Below are 26,178 nucleotides of genomic sequence, written 5' to 3'. Positions count from 1 at the left end.
GTTTTGTTTTTGCAGGTTAAACTCAAGCACATGCAGAGCATCTACCTTCCCACCGTAGCTGTGGCGCTGTCCAAGCAGGGATTTCAGAGGTCAGGGAACTGAACTGCTTTGCTGTACAGACACAGAAACTGGCTTCCAATCCCCTACAAAGTCGGTGAACAGACCTTGAAGAGGGTGCTCTTGAAGAGGAAGACCTTGGTGACTTCCTTGTTATAAACACAGTGTGAAAGCTTGAAAATACCTTCTCCTTTCCAGCCCTATTTCCTTCAGTTTCTCTCATTATATTTGTTCCAATGAAGTCATGTCAGTCCCCCATAGTCTCCTACATACACTGCTCCTCAGACCATATTTATACTTTGTTACACAGACACCACTGCCAAAATCCCTTTACCTTCTCCTACACTCACTCACATCCTACAGATCATTCATGGCAAGCTCCAACCTCACTCCTCTGAGAAACTTCTCCCTCCAGCACTGAAGGCCCTCTATCCTCTCTGTTCCTGGGACAGTCACTGTGATTGTTTTGCTGCTTGGGAATTGACTGGATACTATGCACTAGAGCCCCAAGTAGATTACAAGCAATTTGAGTTCACAACACTTGCATTCAACTCTCTTCCCCACGTAATACCTTGCACTGAGTTCACATCCACCAAACGTTTATTTTGTTGTTGGTGGTGGTGGTGTTGGCTTTTTTCTCATCCATTTGTCCACTTACCTTTCCTCTACTAGTCAATCTCTGCCGCTGAAGGAGTCTGGTAGAAATGGGTGGTGGTGGCATTATTATGTAGCTGTTGCAACCACATTTTTTAAATGCTTATTTACTTATTTTGAGAGAGCATGCACATTAGCAGGGGAGGGTCAGAGAGAGAGGAAGAGACAGAATCCCAACCAGGATCCATGCTGTCAGTGCAGAGCCTGATGTGGGGCTCGATCTCATGAACTATGTCATCATGACCCGAGCTAAAATCAAGAGGCTGATGCTTAACTGACTGACCCACCCAGGTGCCTCTGTTGCAACCACATTTTAAAGACAATTGAGAAGTGGGAAGAGAGAAAGTGCCCAGAGAAAGGTGACTAGAAAGTGAAGGCAACACTACCATTCTACCACCTGCCTGAAGCCAAATTGTCTTACCGGTGAGTATAGGCAGCATGAGGATCTAGGAGGACACAGTGGTCCACCTCACAGTGTTGCACTTCCTCCTCCTCTTCCTCCTCCTCTTCCTTTGGAGAGTTATGAAGCAACCTCAGGGAAAGTGATTCCACACCTTGACAGTTCTCAATACAAAAAGAAGAAACTACATGGTCCATTCTGGTAGAGAGATTGATGTCAATTTGGGGGAAATGGCCCATGGCCTTTTGCACAAAGTCCTCCTCTTGCATCTCATATAGACAGTAGAACAACTCCAACTGGCTGGGCTGGATCTGCAGATTCTTGGCCTTGGCTTTCTTTTCAATCCATTTTAGCAGCTCCAGCCTGATTTGCTGAGAGATCTTGCAACTCAGTTTTTTCTCCAAGTAGGAGGTTCTCTCCTGGTTTACAAGGCCAAAGAGGAAACGGACAACAAAAATCAGATACCCCTTTTCAAACTTGCCATAGTTTTCCAGAAGGACTGTCACATCTCGGTTGGGAAGCTTGGAACCACTCAACAGCAAGCTCCCTGTGTCTCCCTGTCCCTCCTCTTCCAGCAAGTAGTACATGGCAGCAAAGAATTCCTGGAAGGTCATGTGGATGAAGCTGTAGAATTTCTCGCAGTCCACTTCCTTCTGGAATAGGTTGATCCTCAAGAAAGCAGATACATCTGCCTTCTGAAGGCCATGATTCCTAAGGTCGCACTCCTCAAACAGGATTTTCTGGTTCCAGATTCCATCTGCGGCCAAGGAACAGAGACCCCGGAGGTTAGTAGAGACATCGTGGTTCTGGTTCCCTCTGCGGGATTGCAACAAAGTGGAGAGGAAGAAGATGTACACTGCAGTGGTGGTCTTGGATGTCTGGGCAAGACTCTTGCCACTGTCCATCTGCTGCTTCAACCCAGTGCACACAATCCAGCAGACCAAGGGGATAAAGCACATGGTGAAGAGGATCTCATTCTCCTGAATCAGCCTGAAGGCCTCCCTGGCTTGCTGCTCATCTGAGAAATACTTGAAAAAGTATTCCTTTCTTTTGGCCTCTGAGAAACCCAGGATCTCCACATGACGGGGCCGGTCCAGCAAATGCTGTAGTTTCTCCAGAGCCACAGGTCTCGTGGTGATAAGTAAAGAGGCCTCGGGAAGCAGCCTCTTTCTGATGAGGCTGCTCAGGAGAATGTCTCCCCGCTCTACCTTCTGCCAGTTTGTACAGAGCGCCTCTGTGTGCTCATCAAAGGCACCCTGAAGTTCATCGAAGCCATCCATGAGGAAGAGAATCCGAGAAGGCTTGCTCACAATCTTGCATATGGGTGGGTTTGGATCTGGGCAGCAGCTGACAATCAGGTCTCCCAGGCTCCTCCGTGTCCCGAGACTCACTTCCCGACAGTGGATATAAAACAAATAGTCAAACCTGTCCTGGTAAATTTTCTCTGATGCCCAGTCCAACATGATCTTCCTTGCCAGTATTGTTTTCCCAATGCCTGCTGCTCCCTGGAATACCACCGTGTGAACAGGCTCAGAGTGTTGGTCGTCAGGCTCAAACAGTAATTCCACATTCAGGGAGCTCACAGGGCTGTCCAGCATCTTGGCTGAAGTCCTGCCAATGGCCAGGAGCTCATGTTCCCTCTCTTGCTGGTTCTTGTGTTCCTTGACAAGACGCAGCCTGGTATAGCGTTTGTTGAGGTTCACGCTCTCACCCAGACGAGCATTCCTATCTTTGATACACTGGAATCTGCTCCTCACATGTTTTTTGTACTTCTTACAGTAATCTGAGGCAAAACAGAAAGGTAGACTTTGGGAGAAGCCCAAGCACACGAGAGCTCTCAACAAGGGTCTCTGGTCCATAGGGAGTGACGACCAGAGCTAAGAAATGGAAAGTGCAGGTTCTCTTCACTGCACAGGTACAGACGGTCCCAGAAAATCTAGGATGTCAAAATCTTCCTATACACAGCTGAGCAGAAGAACAGCAAGGTGCCACAGGCACTGTCACCTACTAGAAAATCCTTTTCTACAATGTTTATTTATTTATTTTTGAGAGAGAGAAAGAGAGAGAGTGCAGGGAAGGGGCAGAGAGAGAGAGAGAGAGAGAGGGAGAGAGAGAGAGACTCCCAAGCAGGCTCTTCACAGTCGGCTCAGAGCCTGCTGCAGGGCTGGAACTTATGAACCATGAGATCATGACCTAACCCAAAATCAACTTTACCAACTGAGCCACCCAGGTGCCCCCAGAAAGTCATTTATTTTTCTTCTATCTTATTCCTTTAGGCCGGCATCCCATACTTTTTAAAACCTGAAACACTCAATCACCTCCCCTTAGTGACTTCCCTTGGGACTGCAAGGAGCCATGTGAACACTGATCTGTTTCTTCAGCTCTAGTGGATTTCCTGAAATGGGCCTCTGTACCCCCAAGGAGCAGGAACATATAGGATAAACAAGCTTCCCAGCCTCCAAAGCAGGATTTCCAAACCCAATGGGAAGCACTATTCCCATTGCTTACCCTTCTTTTTTTTACAAATAGAGATTCTGGATAGGTACCCGAATAAACCCATCCACTCTTCTTCAAGGCTTTCTTCCCGGTATACCACATGTGCATTATCTGAAAACAAAAGGAAAAAGAAATACAAATTTAAAAGCCAGGACTCCTGACTAAGGTGACATAATTCAGACCCAGTACCCAACAGCTGGCACAGCTCAAAGTCCCCTGTTCCAGATCTCTCCCAAACAAAAACAGAGCTCAGAGCTGCAAATGACAGGTGTGCAGCTGGACATCCACTTCGTGGCATTCATGCACTTTTAAATGTCTAAATATCCCCAAGATGGCTATGGACCAGCAGGATTATCCTTCCCTGCCCCCAAATGTCTGAAATTAGTCATACCCATATTCTTAGTCTCCCAAAGTAAGAATTACCAATCTAGTTTGTCTAACTCAGTGGTTCACTATCCCAGCTGACTTGAGATTCACTTAGGAAGCTTTAAAAATATTGACTCTGAGGTGCACCTGGTAGCCTAAGTTGGTTGAGTGTCAGACTCTTCATTTTGACTCAGGTAATGATCTCATGGTTTAGAAGTTCCAGTCCCATGTCAGGTTCTGTGCTGACTCCTGGAAGCTGCTTAGGATTCTCTCTCTCCTGCTCTCTCTTCCCTGCCCCTGATTGCTCCCTCTCTCTATCTCAAAATAAATAAAAACATATTTTAAAATACTGATTCTTGGACTCCACCCACAGTGATTATTTTTCAATTTATCTGAGGTAGGGTCCAGCACCATTGTGTATAATAATAGATAAATAAACATAAAATAAAAGTTATATATATATATATATATATATATACACATATATATTTCTTTTTTTAATATAATTTATTGTCAGTGGGGCGCCTGGGTGGCTCAGTCGGTTAAACTTCCAACTTCGGCTCAGGTCATGATCTCACAATTCATGGGTTCAAGCTCTGTGCTTGACAGCTCCGAGCCTGAAGCCTGCTTCAAATTCTGTGACTCCTTCTCTCTCTGTCCCTCCCCTGCTCATGTGCTCTCTCTCAAAACTAAATAAACATATTATATATATATATATATATATATATATATATATATATATAGTCAAGTTAGCTAACATTCATTGTATATAGTGTGCTCCTGGTTTGGGGGTTAGATTCCCATGATTCATCACTTACACACAACACCCAGTGCTGATCCCAACAAATGCCCTCCTCAGTGTCCATCACCCATTTTCCCCTCTCCCCCATCCACCCCCATCAACTCTCAGTTTGTTCTCTGTATTTAAGAGTCTTTTATGTGTTTTCCCCCTCTCTGTTTGAAACTAATTTTTCCCTTTCCCTTCCCCCATGGTCTTGTGTTAAGTTTTTCAAGATCCACATATGAGTGAAAACATATGTTATCTGTCTTTCTCTGACTTATTTCACTCAAGATAATACCCTCCAGTTCCATCCATGTTGTCATAAATGGCAGGATTTCATTCTTTCTCATTGTCAAGTAGTATTCCATTGTATATATAAACCACATCTTCTTTATCCATTCATCAGTTGATGGACATTTGGGCTTTTCCCATAATTTGGCTATTGTTGAAAGTGCTTCTATAAACATTGGGGTACATACACCACTTTGAATCATCACTCCTGTATCCTTTGGATAAATTCCTAGTAGTGCTATTGCTAGGTTATAGGGTAGTTCTAGTTTTAATTTTTTGAGGAAACTCCACACTGTTTTCCAGATCAGCTGCACCAGTTTGCATTTCCCCACCAACAGTGAAAGAAGGTCCCCATTTCTCCACATCCTCACCAGCATCTGTTGTTTTCTAAGTTGTTAATTTTAGCCACTGTGACAAGTGTGGGGTGATATCTCAGTGTGATTTTGATTTGTATTTCCCTGATGATGAGTGATGAGCGTCTTTTCATGTGTTTGTTTGCCATCTGAATGTCTTCTTTGGAAAAGTGTCTACTCAAGTCTTATGCCCATTTCTTCACTGGATTATTTGTTTTTTGGGTGTTGAGTTTGGTAAGTTCTTTATATAGTTTGGATAAAAACCCTTTATCTGATATGTTATTTGCAAATATCTTCTCCTATTCTGTCAATTGCCTTTTAGTTTTCTTGATTGTTTCCTTTGCAGTGCAGAAGCTTTTTATCTTGATGAAGTCCCAATAGCTCATTTTTGCTTTTAATTCCCTTGCTTTTGGAGATGTGTTGAGCAAGAAATTGCTGTGGCTGAGGTCAAAGAGGTTGTTGCCTGATTTCTCCTCTAGGGTTTTGATGCTTTCCTGTCTCACACTTAGGTCTTTCATTTATTTTGAGTTTATTTTTGTGAATGGTGTAAGAAAATCATCCAGTTTCATTCTTCTGTTTGTAGCACCAATATATTTCGAAAGCTCCAACATGCATCTACAGTTGAGAATCATAGATCTAAACAGTCACTAAATTACACATTCCAAATAAGCATTTCACCAGAGAAATTAAAGTACAATAGAACAAGTGCTAAGCAACCAGGGGAAATATTTGAGAGATAATTTTAGATGAGCAGGAACCCAAGAGCAACATAAAAGATTCCTGGTAAGGGGGCATCTGGGTGGCTCAGCTGGTTTACTGTCCAACTTCAGCTCAGGTCATAATCTCATGGTTCATGAATTCAAGCCTCACGTTGGGCTCTGTGCTGACAGCTCAGAGCCTATAACCTGCTTCCGATTCTGTGTCTCCCTGTCTCTATGCCCCTCCCATGCTGCACTCTGTCTCTCTCTCTCTCAAAAATAAATAACCATTAAAAAAATTTTTTTAAAGATTCCAGGTAGGTGTCTACTTATTCTGAATGCAAATGCTATTGATAACTCGGCCACAAAACAAAATCTAAACATTAACTCAAACCAAAACCATGACTTAATTCTTAATCTAAAACCTAACCCTACAATCTTCTCCCCCTCAACAAAAACAAAAACAAAAACAGACTTCTAACCCTAGTTATAATTCTTCCATCTCAGAGCCCAGTTACAGAAGCCAAGATAGCATAGTAGTTAAGAGCCAGGATCCAGCCCAAGGCACACCTGGCACTGAATCCAGGTCTTGGATCTGACTGAAACAGAGTCTCAGGCAACCAGAATCTCTTTCAGACTCACTTCAAGTTGTTGGCCAATCTCCAGAATGATCTTCTATTTGCAAAACTGAAACTCTATAACCATTAAACAATTCCCCATTCCCCACTGCCTGCAGCTCCTAGCAACCACTTTCTGTCTCTATAAATTTAACCACTGTAGTAGCTCTTATAAATGGAATCATACTGTGTTTGTCTTTTTGTGTCTGGAGTGTCTTATTTAGTAATGAAACTGAAAGTTCATTTGAAAGTGCCAGCCTCATGGCGCCTGGCTGGCTCAGTTTGTAGAGCATGCAACTCTTTTTTTTTTTTTTAATTTTTTTTTCAACGTTTTTTATTTATTTTTGGGACAGAGAGAGACAGAGCATGAACGGGGGAGGGGCAGAGAGAGAGAGGGAGACACAGAATCGGAAACAGGCTCCAGGCTCTGAGCCATCAGCCCAGAGCCTGACGCGGGGCTCGAACTCACGGACCGCGAGATCGTGACCTGGCTGAAGTCGGACGCTTAACCGACTGCGCCACCCAGGCGCCCCGAGCATGCAACTCTTGATCTAGGGGTTGTGAGTTCAAGACCTATGTTGGGTGTAGAGCCTACAAATAAAATTTTAAAAAAATGCCAGCCTCATGGAGTTCTTACAAGGAATTACCAAAATCCATAAAAACTGCTTAAGTGAACCACTTCTGCCACTATGATTATTACACCTTAATTTGGTTAATTAGTATATAAGTAAGGACACAATTTTAATTATATTATTATATGCATTTTTTATAACATCCTGCTGCTGTGCATCCCCACCTCATGCCCCCATTATCATGTTTCTCTCCCTCATTATGTCCATATCACTGACCCATTTGCCATACTTCTCCTGATCTGCTGATTCATTTTTATTCCTCCTTTCTATTAGCTCAACATCATCATCCTGTGATCTTCTAGGTTCCTTTGAGCCCTTTCTTGTACCCTTCCCTTGTTCAAAACATCAAGCCAGAAAGAAAAAATCTACCCCCAACATGTCCACAGTTCCTAGGGGGTAAATGGGCCATGAGTTGGATTTTTAAAGGAGCTAGAAGGAAACCAAACTGCTTTCCTCCAATGTCTCATGGCAGTATCATGAGAGGAAGAAAGAGGATAAAGCCAAGATGATAAATGGAATTATTAAAAAACAAAGGTTAACTTTATTGCATCGCATCAAAAGATACCATCAACAGAGTGAAAAGGCAATCCATGGAATGGAAGAAAATATTTGCAAATCATATATTTGATAAATAGTTAATATCCAGGACATAAAAAGAGTCCTCACAAGTCAACAACAGCAACAACAAATACCCCAATTAAAATATGGGAAAAGGGAGTTGAAAAGACATTTCTCCAAAGATAAACAAATGGCTAAAAACCACATGAAAAGTCATTCAGTATCAGTAGCCAATCAGGAAATGCAACTCAAAACTGCAATAAGATATCATCTCACAGCCATTAGAATAGCTACTATCAAAACAAAAATAAAATAAGTTTTGGGGATGAGGAAAAATTGGAACCCTTGTACACTGTTGATGTGAGTGCAAAATGGTGCAGCCACTGTGGAAAACATGGGAGTTCCTCAAAGAATTGGACCTAGAATTACCATATCATCCAATAATTCCACTTCTGAACATACACCCAAAGGAACTGAAAGCAGGGTCTCAAAGAAACTTGTACCCACATGTTCCTACCAGCATTAGTCACAAGAATCAAAAGCTAGAAGCAATCTGAATGTCCACTGATGGATGAATAGGTGAACAAAATGTGGTATACATATACCAGGGGATATTATTACACCTTAAAAAGGAATGAAATCATGTCATGTGTGACAACATGGATGAAGCTCAAGGACTTTATCTTAAATAAAATAAGCCACGTACAAACAAATACTTTATGATTCAATTTATAAGAGGTACCAAGAGTAGTCAGATTCATAGAGACAGAAAGTGGTGGCTCAAGAGGCTGAGGGGAAGGGAATGGAGAATTGTTATTTAATGGGTACAGAGTTTTGTAAGATGAAAAAAAGTTCTGGAGATTGATTGCACAACATGACTCTGCTTAACACTACTGAACCGTATGTTTAGAAATGGTAAGAGGGTAAATTTTATGTTATGTGTATTTTATCACAATTTTTAAAAATGTTGTCTTCCTTCCACTCACCCCACTGTGGCTCATCCCTCTTAGCTTTTTCATAAAGGTCTCTCCTGTTGATTGCAGCAAAAATCCACACTGCCATGGCCCATGCCTTCTCCTCACCATTGAAGTCAATCATCAAAGTAGCTAGATCCATGTGGTCTGCCTTCTCTGTCTGACTCCGAGGGAGTGGGCTGAACCCCTTTTGAGAAGGGTAGTCTTCTAAGTGCATCTTGAATTTCTTAAAGTCTGTGTCCCCCAAATCCTCCAGGTAACGGGCCAACTTGCAGCGGACACTTGCCATGTTCATCCGTGGCTCTGGTCAGGGTCTTTGGGCATAGGTCCACACTGGGAAGCTGTAACAGTGGAAACAGGTAAGGAGAGTCATTTTTAAATTCTGCCCTCTTTAAAGAGAATTAAACTATGAAAAATCCAGAATACAAAACAAAAACTATAACCCAACTGTGAGTTGTCATCTTTAATTTTAAGAAGTGAACCAGGGGCACCTGGGTGGCTCAGTCAGTTAAGTGCCCAACTTTGGATTTCAGCTCAGGTCATGATCTAGGGGTCATGGGACTGAGCCCCACATCGGGTTCCATGCTGAGCCTGGAGCCTGCTTGGGTTTCTCTCTCTCCCTGTCTCTGCCCCTCCCCTGCTCATTTGCATTCTCTTTCTCTCTCAAAATAAATAAATAAACATCAAAAAGAAAAAAAGTGAACCAAATACCTACCAGAATGTTCTCCTGTTAGCTTGACTCAGGAGTGTGTCCTGAGCCATGGAAGAAAGGTGTCCCTGTGGACAGAAACAGTAATTAAACCCACAAATGCAACTGCATTAACAGCCTTATATATGCCCAAACCAACTGCTCTGTGATGTCACTTCCAAATGTCACCGAGAGAATTTTGTTCTCACCAATTACTGGGCTATGGCCTACGATAAACTCTTCATTACTCCTCACCTTCACTTTCCTCATCTATAAAATGACAGAGTGGAAAATATGGCTCTTAAGTTCCTTCTAATTGAAAGGCTCTGGTTCCCCGTTTTTGCTTTGACCCAGGAAATGAGTAACTATGATGGTAACAGAGCAGCACATGGCTGGACAGAGAAAGAACACAGAAGCAGGCAGAGAAGGGGATGGTCTTCTAGTGCACATCTATTGATCCACTGATTGATAGAAACAAATGAAATGAAACTTAGGTACCGCGGGGGTGGGGTGGGTGGAATAAACACATAACATCTCTTTAAGGTCTCCTTGCAAAATTCACAATTATAATTGTTAGAACTGACATTTATTGAGAGTCTCTTGTGGGCTAAGGCCCTGCACTAATCCTTTTTCTTATCTAACTCTCACAAAGCTGTATGACATGAGTATATTTTTAAGCCCGTTTTGTGGAAGAGGAACTTAGTCTTTTTTTTTTTTTTTAGGAACTCAGAAACTAGGGGGTTTGTCCAAGGTTTCACAGAAAGAAAAAAAAATTGGTACAAAGCCAGGATTTAGATCAGGGTCACTGATTTCTCACATCCCTAACACTGCACTGTTCACAGAGTGGAAAGGTGTGTAACTATCTCTTCCATCACTTAACTAGGTTTGTCAGTCAGATCCAAAACAAAAAAGATCAAAGACTGTAAAATAGATGGTTAAAAAGCAAAAAACATTTTCCCAGCATTTGCCACACACAGCCGTGTATTACAGAGATCACTGAGCTCAGTTTCCCTACGTAAATTTAGGGTTCCACAAAGAGTAGAGGTCAGCTGCTACAACTTTTTCTCTTCCACCTTTCCCAGATTTTGGATAGATGAACGCGCTCATTGTGTTTGGGATTGGTCCCTTCACAATGAATTTGGAAAAGCACAGCATCAACCTAAAGGCATAAATGATGCTGATGGGAGGGAGAGAGCCTGTGGAGCTATGGAACACTTTAAATTAGAATTTAGAATGACCACAGATTAGTGTGCAAGACACAGAGACATGCTCACCTCTCTCTGTATCTCACTCCTGGCTCCATGCACCTGCCAAGTCTATTCCTTATGCATTTGAGGGGTGGTGGGCTGCCTCCAGATGGATCCATCCCTGGTCCCCCTCCACCAATCTTCTCATCCACACCCAGACTGTCTGTACCTGTCCTCAGTGCCCCCCTCTCCCTAACCCTAGTGCACTCTATCCCAACCTTTATCTCCTGTGTCCCTGCTGTCTAGGATGTTCATTTCCTCATACACATCCTCTCCATCCAACCTCTGGGGGACTGCTAGGCAAATCCCCCAGAGTCGTGGGTCTAAGCTGTGTCTGCTGTCCTGGCCCTCACCCTTGCCCCTAGGCACACACTTGCACAAACACATAAAGCCCAATAATGAGAAACATCAGAGTAAATTCCAAATCCTCATTGAAGGACAAACTTTCAAGCTGGCCTAAGAATCCCTAGTGCATTAACCAAGAAAAATCTGGCCCTCGACATCCCCTCCCCATTTCTCCCCAGTCCCTTGCATCCACACAGTGTCACAGAGCTGGACTCACCCAGATGCAGGCCTCAGAAACAGCCCAAGAGGAAACTTGATGAATTTATAGTGGCCACAGCCCAGCATGGGCAGGAAGGATGTGGCCTAGCATGGAGTGAACAAGCTTGCATCACAGACAAAGTTAGAGACTAATGTTTACTCATATTGCTGGATTTTCCAAACCAAACGAGTGTTCTTATCTCTGGTTGCTGCCAGAGATGTCCGCACTCTTCTGAGTGTCCCACTGGGGAGGGGAGTTGGGGGAAACTAAGCTGGTGCTCAGTGGATGTTCCCTCTGGCTCTCACAGCTGCTGTTTGAGTGTTTTGATGACAAATAGGAGGGTAGAATGGAGGATCCACCGGAGCTGGCAAGTGGAGAATCAGGAGCAGGACTGGCCCATCACACTATAGATCCTTGCTCTCTCAAGCCACTACATGGAGGCAGTCGGCAGGCAGAGTAGCGTCTGCTCATCACCAGCTGGTCTGTTTTAACCACTTTCTTGAAGTGAGAATACATCTGTGAAGGGGTGCCTGGGTGGCTCAGTCGGTTGAGTGTCCGACTTCAGCTCAGTTCATGATCTCATGGTTCTGAGTTCGAGCCTTGCATTGGGCTCTCTGCTGTCAGAACAGAGCCCACTTCGGATCCTCTGTCCTTCTTTCTCTGCCCCTCTTCCACTCATTCTCTCTCTCTCCCTCAAAAATAAACATTAAAAAAAGGACTAAAACCAATGTTGCCCTATATATTAACTAACTAGAATTTGAATAAAAATTTAAAAAGAAAAAAAAAAACACCTGTGAAACTATCATTGCCATCAAATCCACCTGTTTATCACCCCCAAACTTCCCTCCCACTCCTTTATTATTGTTCTTGTTGCTGCTGCTGTTGTTGTTATTTTATTGTTAATATTTTGTGTCTATAGGAAGAAGACTTCATACAAAATCTACCCTTTAAATAAATATTTAAATGAATAAATAATAATTGGTAAATAAATATTTAATAAATATTTAATAAACACAACACAGAATGATTAACTGTAGGCACTGTGCTGTACAGCAGATCTCCAGGACTTAGTCATCCTGCATAACAGAAATTTTACACCCTTGACTAATACCTCTCCACTTTCCCTCTCCCCAGCCCCTGGCAACTACCATTCCACTCTCTGTTTCTATGATTTTGACTATTCTAGATTCCACATATGAGTGATGTCATACAGTATTTGTCTTTCTCTGTCTGACTTATGTCACCTTGCATAATGTCTTTGAGGTCCATCCATGTTATGAATGGCAGGATTTCCATTATTTTTTTAATGTTTATTTATTTTGAGAGAGGAAGAGAAAGAGAGAATCCCAAGCAGTTTCCACAATGTCAGCACAGAGCCTGACGCAGGGCTCAATCTCACAAGCCGTGAGATCATGACCTGAGCCGAAATCAAGAGTCAGATGTTTAACTGACTGAGCCACCCAGGTGCCCCCAGGATTTCTTATTTTCTTGTGGCTGAATAATATCCATCATGTGATATAGATAGATAGATAGATAGATAGATAGATGATAGATACATAGACAGGTAACAGATAATAAAAGATAATAGATGATAGATAATAGATGATGATAGATAATAGATGATGATAGATAATAGATGATGACTATAGCTAGATAATACATAACAAATGATGATAGCTAGATGACAGATAATAGATAACAGATGATGATGGATAGATGATAGATGATAGATTGATAGATAGATAGACAGAGTATATCTTTTTTCTCATTATTTATTTATTTATTTATTTTGATATGAAATTTATTATCAAATTGGTTTCCATACAACACCCAATGCCCATCCCAACAGGTGTCCTCCTCAATACCCCTCACCCACCTAGATAGAGTATATCTTTATCCATTCTTCCATTTATGGTCACTTAGGGTGTTTCCATATCTCAACTATCATGGGTGATGCTGCCATGGGCAATGTGATCTCTTCAAGATCCTGGTTTCAATTCCTCTGGATAGGCACTCTACTCCCTGACTCACTTAGGCACTTGTTCTCCTAACACTTATGGAGCACCTGGTGCATACCAGGCAATAACACAAAGTTGAAAAGCACCTTGCCTTACCCAAGAGGACCTTGGAGGATAAACACCCAGACCACCTTCTCCAGTACTTGCAGTGGCTGCAGAACCAGTGACAATGACATGGGTCTAACAGAGCGTAAAGAATGAGAGGTGCTCAGCACCCCAGGCAAGTTCAGGGACCCTGGTGCAAGAAGGACAAGAGTCCAAATCCAGAGGAGAGCCACTGGCCAATGACTTTGTCTCTCTGTGCCTCAGTTTCTTCACCTGTAAAATGAGGGAAACAATGGCACCGATTGTAGAGGGTTTTTGTAAGGATTGTAAGGATTGAACAAATGAATAAATGTGAGGCCTCTTGAACAGAACCTGATTTGGAGAAGCTGGTGTCAGTGGTTAACACCTGTTACTACCATAGTTATAATTGTGTGCAGAATGCTCTGAGACAGGAAAGAGTGGTATCTATTACTATATCCTGCAAGGGAAGAATGGCAGACCTGAGCCTCAAGCTCTGCCTGTCATTAGGGGCATCAAGGGCTTCAGACACTCAGGCTACACAGATCAATCATGCTCAAACAGATAAGGCTGAACCAGGTACAGGAGTGTGTGTGTGTGTGTGTGTGTGTGTGTGTGTGTGTGTGTATGAATGAGCTTTTCCTTTTTTTAATTTTTTTTAACATTTATTTATTTTTTGAGAGACAGCATGAGTGGGGGAGGAGCAGAGAGACAGAAGGAGACACAGAATCTGAAGCAGGCTGCAGGCTTTGAGCTGTCAGCACAGAGCCCAATGTGGGGCTTGAACTCATGAACTATGAGATCATGTCCTGAGTCTTAGATGCTTAACCGACTGAGCCACCCAGGTGCCCCTCCTTTTTCCTTTAATTCTTTCTGTACTATTTGAATTATATTTTGTTGCCATAAACATTACTCATGAGTAAGAAATAAATAAGCTAAATACTACTTCATAATACATCTAAAAGAAGCCTTCACATTTATTATTTTAATGTTTATTTACTTATTTATTTTGAGAGAGAGAGAGAGAGAGAGAGAGAGAAAGCATCAGCAGGGGAGAGGGGCAGAGGGAGAGAGAGCATCCCAAGCATGCTCTGTGCCCAGTGCAGGGGTTTGACCCAAGGCTCAATGTGGGATTGGACTATGGGCTCAATCCCACAACCATGAAATCACAACCTGAGTCAATATCAAGAGTCAGATGCTTAACGGACTGAGCCACCCAGAAGCCCCAGGAAACCTTCACATTTAAATGATTATCAGAACCTGCCTGTGAAAGAGGCAGACAAGTTAAATATAGTTTTACAGATAAAGGAATAGTAACAGGGTGGATTTAGGCATTTTTAAAGATACAGCCAAGGTGGGATTGACATTGAACTTGAGATTTCTGACTTCTAGGACAAGAACATTTTTTTTTGTTTTGAATCACTGGATTCTACTCCTGAAATCATCATTGCACTATATGCTAACTAACTTGTATGTAAATTTAAAAATAAATTAATTAAATAAGTAAATAAATAAAATTTAAAAATAACGCAGAAAGAAAAAAAAAACATTTTTCATTTTAGGGTGATGAAAACAGCTAATTGTGAATATTTCCCTCCTTGAATAATTATGTACTTTTCATGCTTTCCTATCAGTGTTTTATGTATCTGTATATGTATATATGTAGGTATATATATATAGATAGATATAGATAGATAGATATAGATGATATAGATATAGATATAGATATATACATAAAGATATAGATATATAAAGATTTTTTCTGACATAACAAATGGTTAGGCTATATTGAATTGTAGTTTATTCTTTAGATCTGTTGACTGAGGATTTTTTCCTTTGTTTTATTCACATAAATTGAGTGAGTGAATCAGGTTAATTTACATACGGTAAAAACACATGCTTTCTTCTTGTAAAAGGCTGTGAGGGCTGACAGGCATGTGTGGTCCCATCACCACCACCATAGCGGTCACTGAGAACACTTCCAACATCTGCCATCCTTCTTGTGCCACTTCTTAATCAACTGTGTCCCCACCCACAGATGCGGGCATCCCTTGGCCTGCTTTCTATAGCTAAAGCTGAGCCTTTTCAACAGCGTCACATAAACAGAACCCCAGAGCACACAGCCTTCTGTACCCAGGTCCTTCCACGCACTGGAACACATGTGAGATTCGCTTCTGTTGCTGTGTCCTCTTTCCCTTTTACTGATGGGATGTATTCCATGCTGTGCACAAACCACCCTGTGTTTGTTCTTTTCCCACACAAAGCACATGTGGGTCATTTCCAGTTTGGGCAATTGTTAATAAAACCACTAAAACATTCACATACAGGTTTTTGTGTATGTTTTCATTTCTTTTGAGTATCTAGGAGTGGAATGGCTGGATTGTGTGACAAGACTGTGTCCAACCTCATGAGAAACTTCAAAACTGTGTTCCAAAGAGGTTATGCCACTAGCAATGCATGAGGGTTCCAGTTCCTTTGCCTCCCTCCCAGCACTTGCCAGAATCAGTCGCATTTTACTTCTTTAAGCCATTGTAACAGGTGTGTAATGCACTAAGGAAATTAACAAAGAGGTATTTTGAAAATCCATGCCGTTGAACCACTTACAATGATTTAAGGACATTAGTCACCAAGAGGCTCAAGAAGAACAGATATGATTTCCAGACTTCACCACTCTGACTCTCAGTTCATGCTGTACCTCTGAGCTGGCCCACGCTCTTTGCTGTGAGGCTCAAAAACACAACACCTGAAAGAGAAATGCAAATTACATTGTTCAACTATCATTCCAGAATTTTGGAAAGATACTTTAATCATAAATTAAAACTAGACAAGAAAAATATCACTGTGCTCTGAGCATTATTCTGCATTCTGAAAAAAATTCTCATCCCCAGTTTCACTTCTACATGGACGATGAGAGAGCACTTTGCTTTCCTGGAAGAGATATTGTCTTAGTCTGCAGCGACTGTGCTACTTTTCATTTGTCAGCTCTCCACTGATCATTCTAGTGGCCACTAGCCACCTGTGTCTACTGAAATTCAAAAGGTTTCCCCACTTTCCTGAGCATTTTTTTAAGTTTTATTTACAGTTAGTTAATGTACTGTGTTCTATTACTTTCAGGTGTACAATACAGTGATTCAACACCTACATACAACACCTGGTGCTCATCACAAGTGCACTCCTTAACCCGTCACCTAGTTACCCCATCCCCCCACCCACCTCCCCTCTGGTGACCATCAGTGTGTTCTCTACAGTTAAGAGTCTGTTTCTTGATCTCTCTCTCTCTCATTTTTTTTCCTTTGCTAGTTTGTTTTATTCTTAAATTCCACAAAGGAGTGAAATCATATGGTATTTTTCTCTAACTTATTTCGCTGAGCATAATACTCTACCTCCATCCACGTCTTTGCAAATTGCAAGATTTTATTCTTTTTTATGACTGAATGATATTCCATTGTATATACATACCACCTTTTTTATCCATTCATCAGTTGATAAATATTTGGGCTGTTTCCATAATTTGGCTATTGTTGATAGCATTACTATAAATATCGGGGTGCCCCTTCAAATCAGCATTTTTGTATCCTTTGGGTAAATACCTAGTAGTGCTATTGCTAGGTCATAGGGTAGTTTTATTTTTAACTTTTTGAGGAACCTCCATACTGTTTCCCAGAGTGGCTGCAACAGTTTGCATTCCCATCAACAGTGCAACAGGTTCCCCTTTCTCCACACCCTCGCCAACACCTATTGTCTCCTCTGTTGTTAATTTTTGCCATTCTGACAGGTGTGAGGTGGTATCTCATTGTAGTTTTGACTTGTATTTCCCTAATGATGAGTGATGTTGAGCACTTTTTCTTTTCTTTTCTTTTCTTTTTTTATTCTCAAGTTAGCTAACGTACAGCGTAGCCTTGGCTTCAGTAGTAGATTCCAGTGAATCATGACTTCCATATAACACCCATCAACCCATATATGTGTATATATATGTGTGTATATATATATATGTGTGTGTGTATATATATATGTATATATATATGTGTGTATATATATATATATGTATGTGTGTATATATATGTGTGTGTATATATATATATATATATATATATATATACACACACACACACACACACACCATCTTCTTTATCCATTCATCAGTTGATGGTCATTTGGGCTCTTTCCACAATTTGGCTATTGTTGATAGAGCTGCTATGAACACTGTGTAATAGCCACTTCAAATCAGCATTTTTGTATCTTTTGGATAAATGCCTAATAGTGCAATTGCTGGATCACAGGATAGTTTGATTTTTAATTTTTTGAGAAACCTCCATACTATTTCCCAGATTGACTGCACCAGTTTGCATTCCCACCAGCAGTGCAAGAGGGTTCCCCTTTCTCTGCATCCTCACCAACATCTGTTGTTTCCTTAGTTAGTAACATTCTGACAGGTGTGAGGTGGTATTTCATTGTGGTGTTGATTTACATGTCCCTGATGAGTGATGTTTAGCATCTTTTCATGTGTCTGTTCACCATCTGGATGTCTTCTTTGGAAAAGTGTCTATTCAAGTCTTTTGCACATTTCTTCACTGGATTATTTGTTTTTTTGGGTGTTGAGTTTGATAAGTTCTTTATAGATTTTGGATACTAACCCTTTATCTGATATGTCATTTGCAAGTATCTTTTCCCATTCCGTCAGTTGCCTTTTAGTTTTGTTGATGTATCCTTCTCCATGCAGAAGATTTTGATCTTGATGAGGTCCCAATAGTTCATGTTTGCTTTTATTTCCCCTACCTCTGAAGATATGTCAAGTAAGAATTTGCTGTGACCAAGGTCAGAGAGGTTGCTGCCTGTTTTCTCCTGCAGGGTTTTGATGGTTTCCTGTCTCACATTTAGGTCTTTAATCCATTTTGAATTTATTTTTGTGTATGCTGTAGGAAAGTGATCCTCTTTCTTTCTTTTGCATACTGCTGTCCAGTTTTCCCAACAACACTTGTTGATAAGACTTTTTCCCATTGGATATTCTTTCCTGTTTTGTCAAAGATTAATTGATCATATCATTATGGGCTTCTTTCTGGATTTCTATTCTGTTCCATTGATCTATTTGTCTGTTTTTGTGTCAGTATCTTACTATCTTGATCATACTGAAGATTTATAGCTTGAAGTCTGGAATTTTGATGCCTCCAGCTTTGCTTTTCTTTTTCAAGATTTCTTTGACTATTCAGGGTCTTTTGTGGTTCCTACAAGGTTTAGAATTCTTTGTTCCAGCTCTGTGAAAAGTGCTGTTGGTATTTTGATAGGGATTGAATTGTGTAGATTGCTTTGGGTAGTACAGGCATTTTAACAATGTTTTTTTTTCTTCTAAACCACGAGCATGGAATGTCTTTCCATTCCTTTGTGTCGTCTTTAATTTCTTTCATCAGTGTTTTACACTTTTCAGGGTTTTGTTTATTACTAAGTATCTTATTATTTTGAGTGTGATTTTGTAAATGATATTGATTTCATAATTTCTCTTTCTGCTGGTTCATTATTGGTGTATAGAAATGCACCAGGTTTCTGTGCATTGATTTTGTATCCTGCAACTTTACTGAATTCAGGTATTAATTCTAGCAGTTTTGGGGTGTAGTCTCTTGGATTTTCTACAGAGAGTACTATGGCATCTGCAAATAATGGAACTTTAACTTCTTCATTGCCGATTTGGATGCCTTTCATTTGTTGTTGTTGTGTCTGATTGATGAGGCTAGGACTTCCAATACTCTGGTAAATGACAATGGAGAGAGTGGACATCCCTGTCTTGTTCTTGAACTTATGGGGAAAGCTCTCAGTTTTTCCCTATTAAGAATGATATTAGCAGTGGGTCTTTCATATATGGCTTTTATATATTGAGGTATGTTCCCACTAACCCTACTTTGTTGAGGATTTTTATCATGAATGAATGTTGTATTTCATCAAATACTTTTTCTGCATCTATTGAAAGAATCATATGGAATATATCTTTTCCTTTATTAATATGGTGTTTCAAGTTGATTGATTTGAAAATACTGAACCAGCCCTATAGACTGAGAATAAATCTAACTTTATCATGGTGAATGATTCTTCTAATATACTATTGGATTAGATTTCCAAGTGTTTTGTTGAGAAATACCATGTCCATCAAGGATCTTGGCCAATAATTGTCTTTTTTTGTGGAATTTTTGTCTGGGTTTGGTATCAAGGTAATGCTGGCATAATAGAATGAATTTGGAAGTTCTCCTTCCATTTCTATTTTTTGGAAAAGTTTGAGAATAGGTATTAACTCTTCTTTAAATGTTTGGTAGCGTACCCTGTGAAGCCATGTGGTTCTGGACTTTTCTTTCTTGGGAGTGTTTTTGTATTTATTTATTTATTTATGAATTTATTGTCAAATTGGTTTCCATACAACACCCAGTGCTCATCCCAACAGGTGCCCTCAATACCCATCACCCACCCCTTCCTCCCACCCCCCACAAACCCTCAGTTTGTTCTCCGTTTTTAGGAGTCTCTTATGTTTTGGCTCCCTGCCTCTCTAACTTTTTTTTTCCTTCCCCTCACTGATGGTCTTCTGTTAAGTTTCTCAGGATCCACATAGGAGTGAAAACATACGGAATCTGTCCTTCTCTGTATGACTTATTTCACTTAGCATAACACTCTCCAGTTCCATCCACATTGCTACAAAAGTCCATATTTCATTCTTTCTCATTGCCACGTAGTATTCCATTATGTATATAAACCACAATTTCTTTATCCATTCATCAGTTGATGGACATTTAGGCTCTTTCCATAATTCAGCTATTGTTGAGAGTGCTGCTATAAACATTGGAGTACAAGTGCCCCTATGCAGTAGTACTCCTGTATCCCTTGGGTAAATTCCTAGCAGTGCTATTGCTGGGTCATAGGGTAGGTTTATTTTTAATTTTTTGAGGAACCTCCACACTGTTTTCCAGAGTGGCTGCACCAGTTTGCATTCCCACCAACAGTGAAAGAGGGTTCCCAATTCTCCACATCCTCACCAGCATCTATAGTCTCCTGATTTGTTCATTTTAGCCACTCTGACCGGCGTGAGGTGGTATCTGAGTGTGGTTTTGGTTTGTAGTTCCCTGATGAGGAGCGACGTTGAGCATCTTTTCATGTGCCTATTGGCCATCTGGATGTCTTCTTCAGAGAAGTGTCTATTCATGTTTTCTGCCCATTTCTTCACTGGATTATTTGTTTTTCTGGTGTGGAGTTCGGTAAGCTCTTTATAGATTTTGGATACCAGCCCTTTGTCCCATATGTCATTTGCAAATATCTTTTCCCATTCCGTTGGTTGCCTTTTAGTTTTGGTGATTGTTTACTTTGCAGTGCAGAAGGTTTTTATCTTCATGAGGTCCCAATAGTTCATTTTTGCTTTTAATTCCCTTGCCTTTGGGGGTGTGTCAAGTAAGAAATTGCTGCGGCTGAGGTCAGAGAAGTTTTTTCATGCTTTCTCCTCTAGGGTTTTGATGGTTTCCTGTCTCACATTCAGGTCCTTCATCCATTTTGAGTTTGTTTATGTGAATGGTGTAAGAAAGTGGTCTAGTTTCATCCTTCTACATGTTGCTGTCCACTTCTCCCAGCCCCATTTGTTAAAGAGACTGTCTTTTTTCCATTGGATGTTCTTTCCTGCTTTGTCAAAGATTAGTTGGCCATCCTTCTGTGGGTCTAGTTCTGGGGTTTCTATTCTATTCCCTTGGTCTATGTGTCTGTTTTTGTGCCAATACCATGCTGTCTTGATGATGACAGCTTCGTAGTAGAGGCTAAAGTATGGGATTGTGATGCCTCCTGCTTTGGTCTTCTTCAAAATTACTTTGGCTATTTGGGGCCTTTTGTGGTTCCATATGAATTTTAGGATTGCTTGTTCTAGATTCGAGAAGAATGCTGGTGCAATTTTGATTGCGATTGCATTGATTGTGTAGATAGCTTTCGGTAGTATTGACATTTTGACAATATTTATTCTTCCAATGCATGAGCACGGAATGTTTTTCCATTTCTTTTATATCTTCTTCAATTTCCTTCATAAGCTTTCTATAGTTTTCAGCATACAGATCTTTTACATCTTTGGTTAGATTTATTCCTAGGTATTTTATGCATCTTGGTGCAATTGTGAATGGGATCAGTTTCTTTATTCATCTTTCTGTTGCTTCATTGTTAGTGTATAAGAATGCAACTGATTTCTGTACATTGATTTTGTATCCTGCAACTTTGCTGAATTCATGTATCAGTTCTAGCAGACTTTTGGTGGAGTCTATGGGATTTTCCATGTATAATATCATGTCATCTGCAAAAAGTGAAAGCTTGACTTCATCTTTGCCAATGTGGATGCCTTTGATTTCCTTTTGTTGTCTGATTGCTGATGCTAGAACTTCCAACACTATGTTAAACAACAGCGGTGAGAGTGGACATCCCTGTCGTGTTCCTGATCTCAGGGAAAAAGCTCTCAGTTTTTCCCCATGGAGGATGATGTTAGCTGTGGGCTTTTCATAAATGGCTTTGATGATGTTTAAGTATGTTCCTTCTATCCTGACTTTCTCAAGCATTTTTATTAAGAAGGGTTGCTGAATTTTGTCAAAGGCCTTTTCTGCATCGATTGACAGGATCATATGGTTCTTATTTTTTCTTTTATTAATGTGATGTATTACATTGATTGATTTGCAAATGTTGAACTAGCCCTGCATTCCAGGAATGAATCCCACTTGATCATGGTGAATAATTCTTTTTATATGCTGTTGAATTAGATTTGCTAGTATCTTATTGAGAATTTTTGCATCCATATTCATCAGGGATATTGGCCTGTAGTTCTCTTTTTTTAGTGGGTCTCTGTCTGGTTTAGGAATCAAAGTAATACTGGCTTCATAGAATGAGTCTGGAAGTTTTCCTTCCCTTTCCATTTTTTGGAATAGCTTGAGAAGGATAGGTATTATCTCTGCTTTAAATGTCTGGTAGAATTCCCCTGGGAAGGCTTCGGGCCTGGACTCTTATTTGTTGGCACATTTTTGACAACTGATTCAATTTCTTCGCTGGTTATGTGTCTGTTCAAGCTTTCTATTTCTTCCTGTTTGAGTTTTGGAAGTGTGTGGGTGTTTAGGAATTTGTCCATTTCTTCCAGGTTGTCCAGTTTGTTGGCATATAATTTTTCATAGTATTCCCTGATAATTGCTTGTATTTCTGAGGGATTGGTTGTAATAATTTCGTTTTCACTCATGATTTTATCTATTTGGGTCATCTCTCTTTTCTTTCTGAGAAGCCTGGCTAGAAGTTTATCAATTTTGTTATTTTTTCAAAAAAACAATTCTTGGTTTCATTGATCTGCTCTACAGTTTTTTAAGATTCTATATTGTTTGTTTCTGGTCTGATCTTTATTATTTCTCTTCTTCTCCTGGATTTGCAGTGTCTTTGTTGTTCTGCTTCTATTTCTTTTAGGTGTACTGTTAGATTTTGTATTTGGGATTTTTCTTCTTTCTTGAGATAGGCCTGCATTGCAATGTATTTTCCTCTCAGGACTGCCTTCGCTGCATCCCAAAGCATTTAAATTGTTGTATTTTCATTTTTATTTGTTTCTATATATTTCTTAATTTCTTCTCTAATTGCCTGGTTGATGCATTCATTCTTTAGTAGGATGTTTTTTAACCTCCATGCTTTTGGAGGTTTTCCAGACTTTTTCTTGTGGTTGATTTCAAGCTTCATCACATTGTGGTCTGAAAGTATGCATGGTATGATCTCAAATCTTGTATACTTTTGAAGGGCTGTTTTGTGACCCAGTATGTGATCTATCCTGGAGAATGTTCCATGTGCACTCGAGAAGAAAATATACTCTGTTGCTTTGGGATGCAGAGTTCTAAATATATCTGTCATGTCCATCTGATCCAATGTATCTTTCAGGGTCCTTGTTTCTTTATTGATCCTGTTTCTCGATGATCTATACAATGTTGTAAGTGGAGTATTAAAGTTGCCTGCAATTACCACATTCTTATCTATAAGGTTGCTAATGTTTGTGATTGTTTGATATATTTGGGGGCTCCCGTGTTCAGCACACAGACATTTATAATTGTTCACTCTTCCTGATGGATAGACCCTGCAATTATTCTATAATGCCCTTCTTCATCTCTTGTTACAACCTTTAATTTAAAGTCTAGTTTGTCTGATATAAGTATGGCTACTCCAGCTTTCTTTTGACTTCCAGTAGCATGATAGATAGTTCTCCATCCCCTCACTTTGAATCTGAAGGTGCCCTCAGGTCTAAAATGAGTCTCTTGTAGACAGCAAATAGATGGGTCTTGTTTTTTTATCCATTCTGATACCCTATGTCTTTTGGTTGGCACATTTAGTCCATTTACATTCAGTGTTATTATTGAAAGATATGGGTTTAGAGTCATTGTGATGTCTGCAGGTTTCATGCTTGCAGTGATGTCTCTGGTACTTTGTCTCACAGGATCCCCCTTAGGATCTCTTGTAGGGATGGTTTAGTGGGATGAATTCCTTCAGTTTTTGTTTGTTTGGGAAGACCTTTTTCTGTCCTTCTATTCTGAATGACAGCCTTGCTGGATGAAGGATTCTTGGCTGCATATATTTTTCTGTTCATCACATTGAACATTTCCTGCCATTCCTTTCTGGCCTGCCACGTTTCAGTAGACAGATCCGTCACGAGTGTTATCAGTCTCCCTTTATATGTTAGAGCATGTTTATCCTTAGCTGTTTTCAGAATTCTCTCTTTATCCTTGTATTTTGCCAGTTTCACTATGATATGTCATGCTGATCAATTCAAGTTATGTCTGAAGGGAGTTCTCTGGGAGCCTCTTGGATTTCAATGCCTTTTTCCTTCCCCAGTTCAGGGAAGTTCTCAGCTATTATTTCTTCAAGTACACCTTCAGCACCTTTCCCTGTCTCTTCCTCCTCTGGAATCCCAATTATGCATATATTATTTTGTTTAATTATGTCACTTATGGGGCGCCTGGATGGCGCAGTCGGTTAAGCGTCCGACTTCAGCCAGGTCACGATCTCGCGGTCCGTGAGTTCGAGCCCCGCGTCAGGTTGTGGGCTGATGGCTCGGAGCCTGGAACCTGTTTACGATTCTGTGTCTCCCTCTCTCTCTGCCCCTCCCCCGCTCATGCTGTGTCTCTCTCTGTCCCAAAAATAAATAAAAAACATTGAAAAAAAAATTAAAAAATAAAATTATGTCACTTATTTCCCTATGTCTCCCCTCATACTCCTGGATTTTTTTTTCTCTAAATTTTTTTTAACGTTTATTTATTTTCGAGACAGAGAGAGACAGAGTGTGAACAGGGGAGGGGCAGAGAGAGAGGGAGACACAGAATCTGAAACAGGTTCCAGGCTCTGAGCTGTGAGCACAGAGCCTGACGCGGGGCCTGAACTCACAGACCGTGAGATCATGACCTGAGCCAAAGTCGGACACTTAACCGACTGAGCCACCCAGGCGCCCCACTCCTGGATTTTTTTATCTCTCTTTTTCTTAGCTTCTTCTTTTTCCATAATTTTATCTTCTAATTCACCTATTCTCTCCTCTGCCTCTTCAATCCGAGCTGTGGTCGCCTCCATTTTATTTCGCAGCTCATTTATACCTTTTTTTAGCTCCTCCTTACTGTTTCTTAGTCCCTTGATCTCTGTAGTAATAGATTCTCTGCTGTTCTCTATACTTTTTTCAAGCCCAGAGATTAATTTTATGACTATTATTTTAAATTCATTTTCTGCTATGTTGCTTAAATCATTTTTGATCAGTTCATTAGCTCACTACTTCCTGTAGTTTCTTTTGAGGAAAATTCCTCCGTTTTGTCATTTTGGATAGTCGCTGGAGTGGCAGGGTATTGCAGGGGTCTTCCTCTGTGCTGTCTGGAGTAACTTGCATTGGTGGGCAGGGCTGCAGTCAGACCTGATGTCTGCCCCCAGCCCACCCCTGGGGCCACAGTCCGACTGGTGTGTACCTTATCTTCTCCTCTCCCAGGGGCAGAACTCACTGTGGACTGGTGTGGCCTCTGTCTGGGCTACTTGCACACTGTCAGTCTTGTGGTACTGCTTCAATGGGATCTGGCATATTAGCTGGGGTGGATCCACAAGGTGCATAGGGGTGGGGGAGGGGCAGGCTCAGCTCTTTTTGCCTTGGGTGTCCACTTTGGGAGGGGACCTGTGGCACCAGGTGGGAGGCAGACCCATCAGAGGGATGGATCTTCAGAAGCACAGCATTAGGTGTTTGCACTGTGCAAGCAAGTTCTGTGACTGGAACTGGTTCCCTTTGGGATTTTGGCTGAGGGATGGGCGAGGGAGTAGACACTTCCCAGCACCTTTGTTTCCCGCCAAGCTGACCTCTGTCCTCCAGGGCTCAACAACTCTCCCTCCCACTCTCTGAGCAGACTGTTGACTTACAACATTCCAGATGTTAAGTCCCGCTGGCTGTCAGAACACACTCTGTCTGGTCTTTCCATTTTTGCAAGCCAGACTCGGGGGCTCTGCCTTGCTGGGTGGGCTGGCTGCCCCTCCAACTGCCCTGGCTCCCTCCCCCCAGTCCGTGTAGCACGCACCACCTCTCTGCCCTTCCTACCCTCTTCTGTGGGATTCTCATCTACACTTGGCTCTGGACAGTCTGTTTTGTTAGTCTTCTGGTCGTTATCGGGATAAATTAGGCAGATGTGGATGGAATCTAAGTGATGAGCAGGATGCGGTGAGCCCAGCATCCTCCTATGCCACCATCTTCAGGAACTCTTTATTTTTGAG

At 41.1% G+C, this 26,178-nt stretch overlaps 1 protein-coding gene across 2 annotated transcripts in view; it reads right to left on the bottom strand.

Annotated features, from left to right (window-relative positions):
- NLRP3 (NLR family pyrin domain containing 3) overlaps positions 1 to 10,255 on the bottom strand; it is a 53,019-nt gene extending 42,764 nt beyond the window's left edge. Inside the window, exons 1-4 of one of the 2 annotated variants that reach the window (XM_058740841.1) lie at positions 9,593 to 10,255; positions 8,890 to 9,218; positions 3,620 to 3,718; positions 1,133 to 2,894 (exon numbers count right to left, since the gene is read on the bottom strand). In XM_058740841.1, the coding sequence (XP_058596824.1) occupies positions 1,133 to 2,894; positions 3,620 to 3,718; positions 8,890 to 9,172 (2,144 nt within the window). In that variant the 5' untranslated portion in view covers positions 9,173 to 9,218; positions 9,593 to 10,255. The remainder of the gene's footprint in view (positions 1 to 1,132; positions 2,895 to 3,619; positions 3,719 to 8,889; positions 9,219 to 9,592) is intronic. The other variant, XM_058740840.1, reaches the window with a different exon arrangement.
- Positions 10,256 to 26,178: the final 15,923 nt, after the last annotated feature.

The sequence above is a fragment of the Neofelis nebulosa genome, chromosome 1, assembly GCF_028018385.1.
Source record: "Neofelis nebulosa isolate mNeoNeb1 chromosome 1, mNeoNeb1.pri, whole genome shotgun sequence".
Taxonomy (NCBI): Eukaryota; Metazoa; Chordata; class Mammalia; order Carnivora; family Felidae; genus Neofelis; species Neofelis nebulosa.
This window is presented reverse-complemented; position numbering and strand designations above follow the sequence as displayed.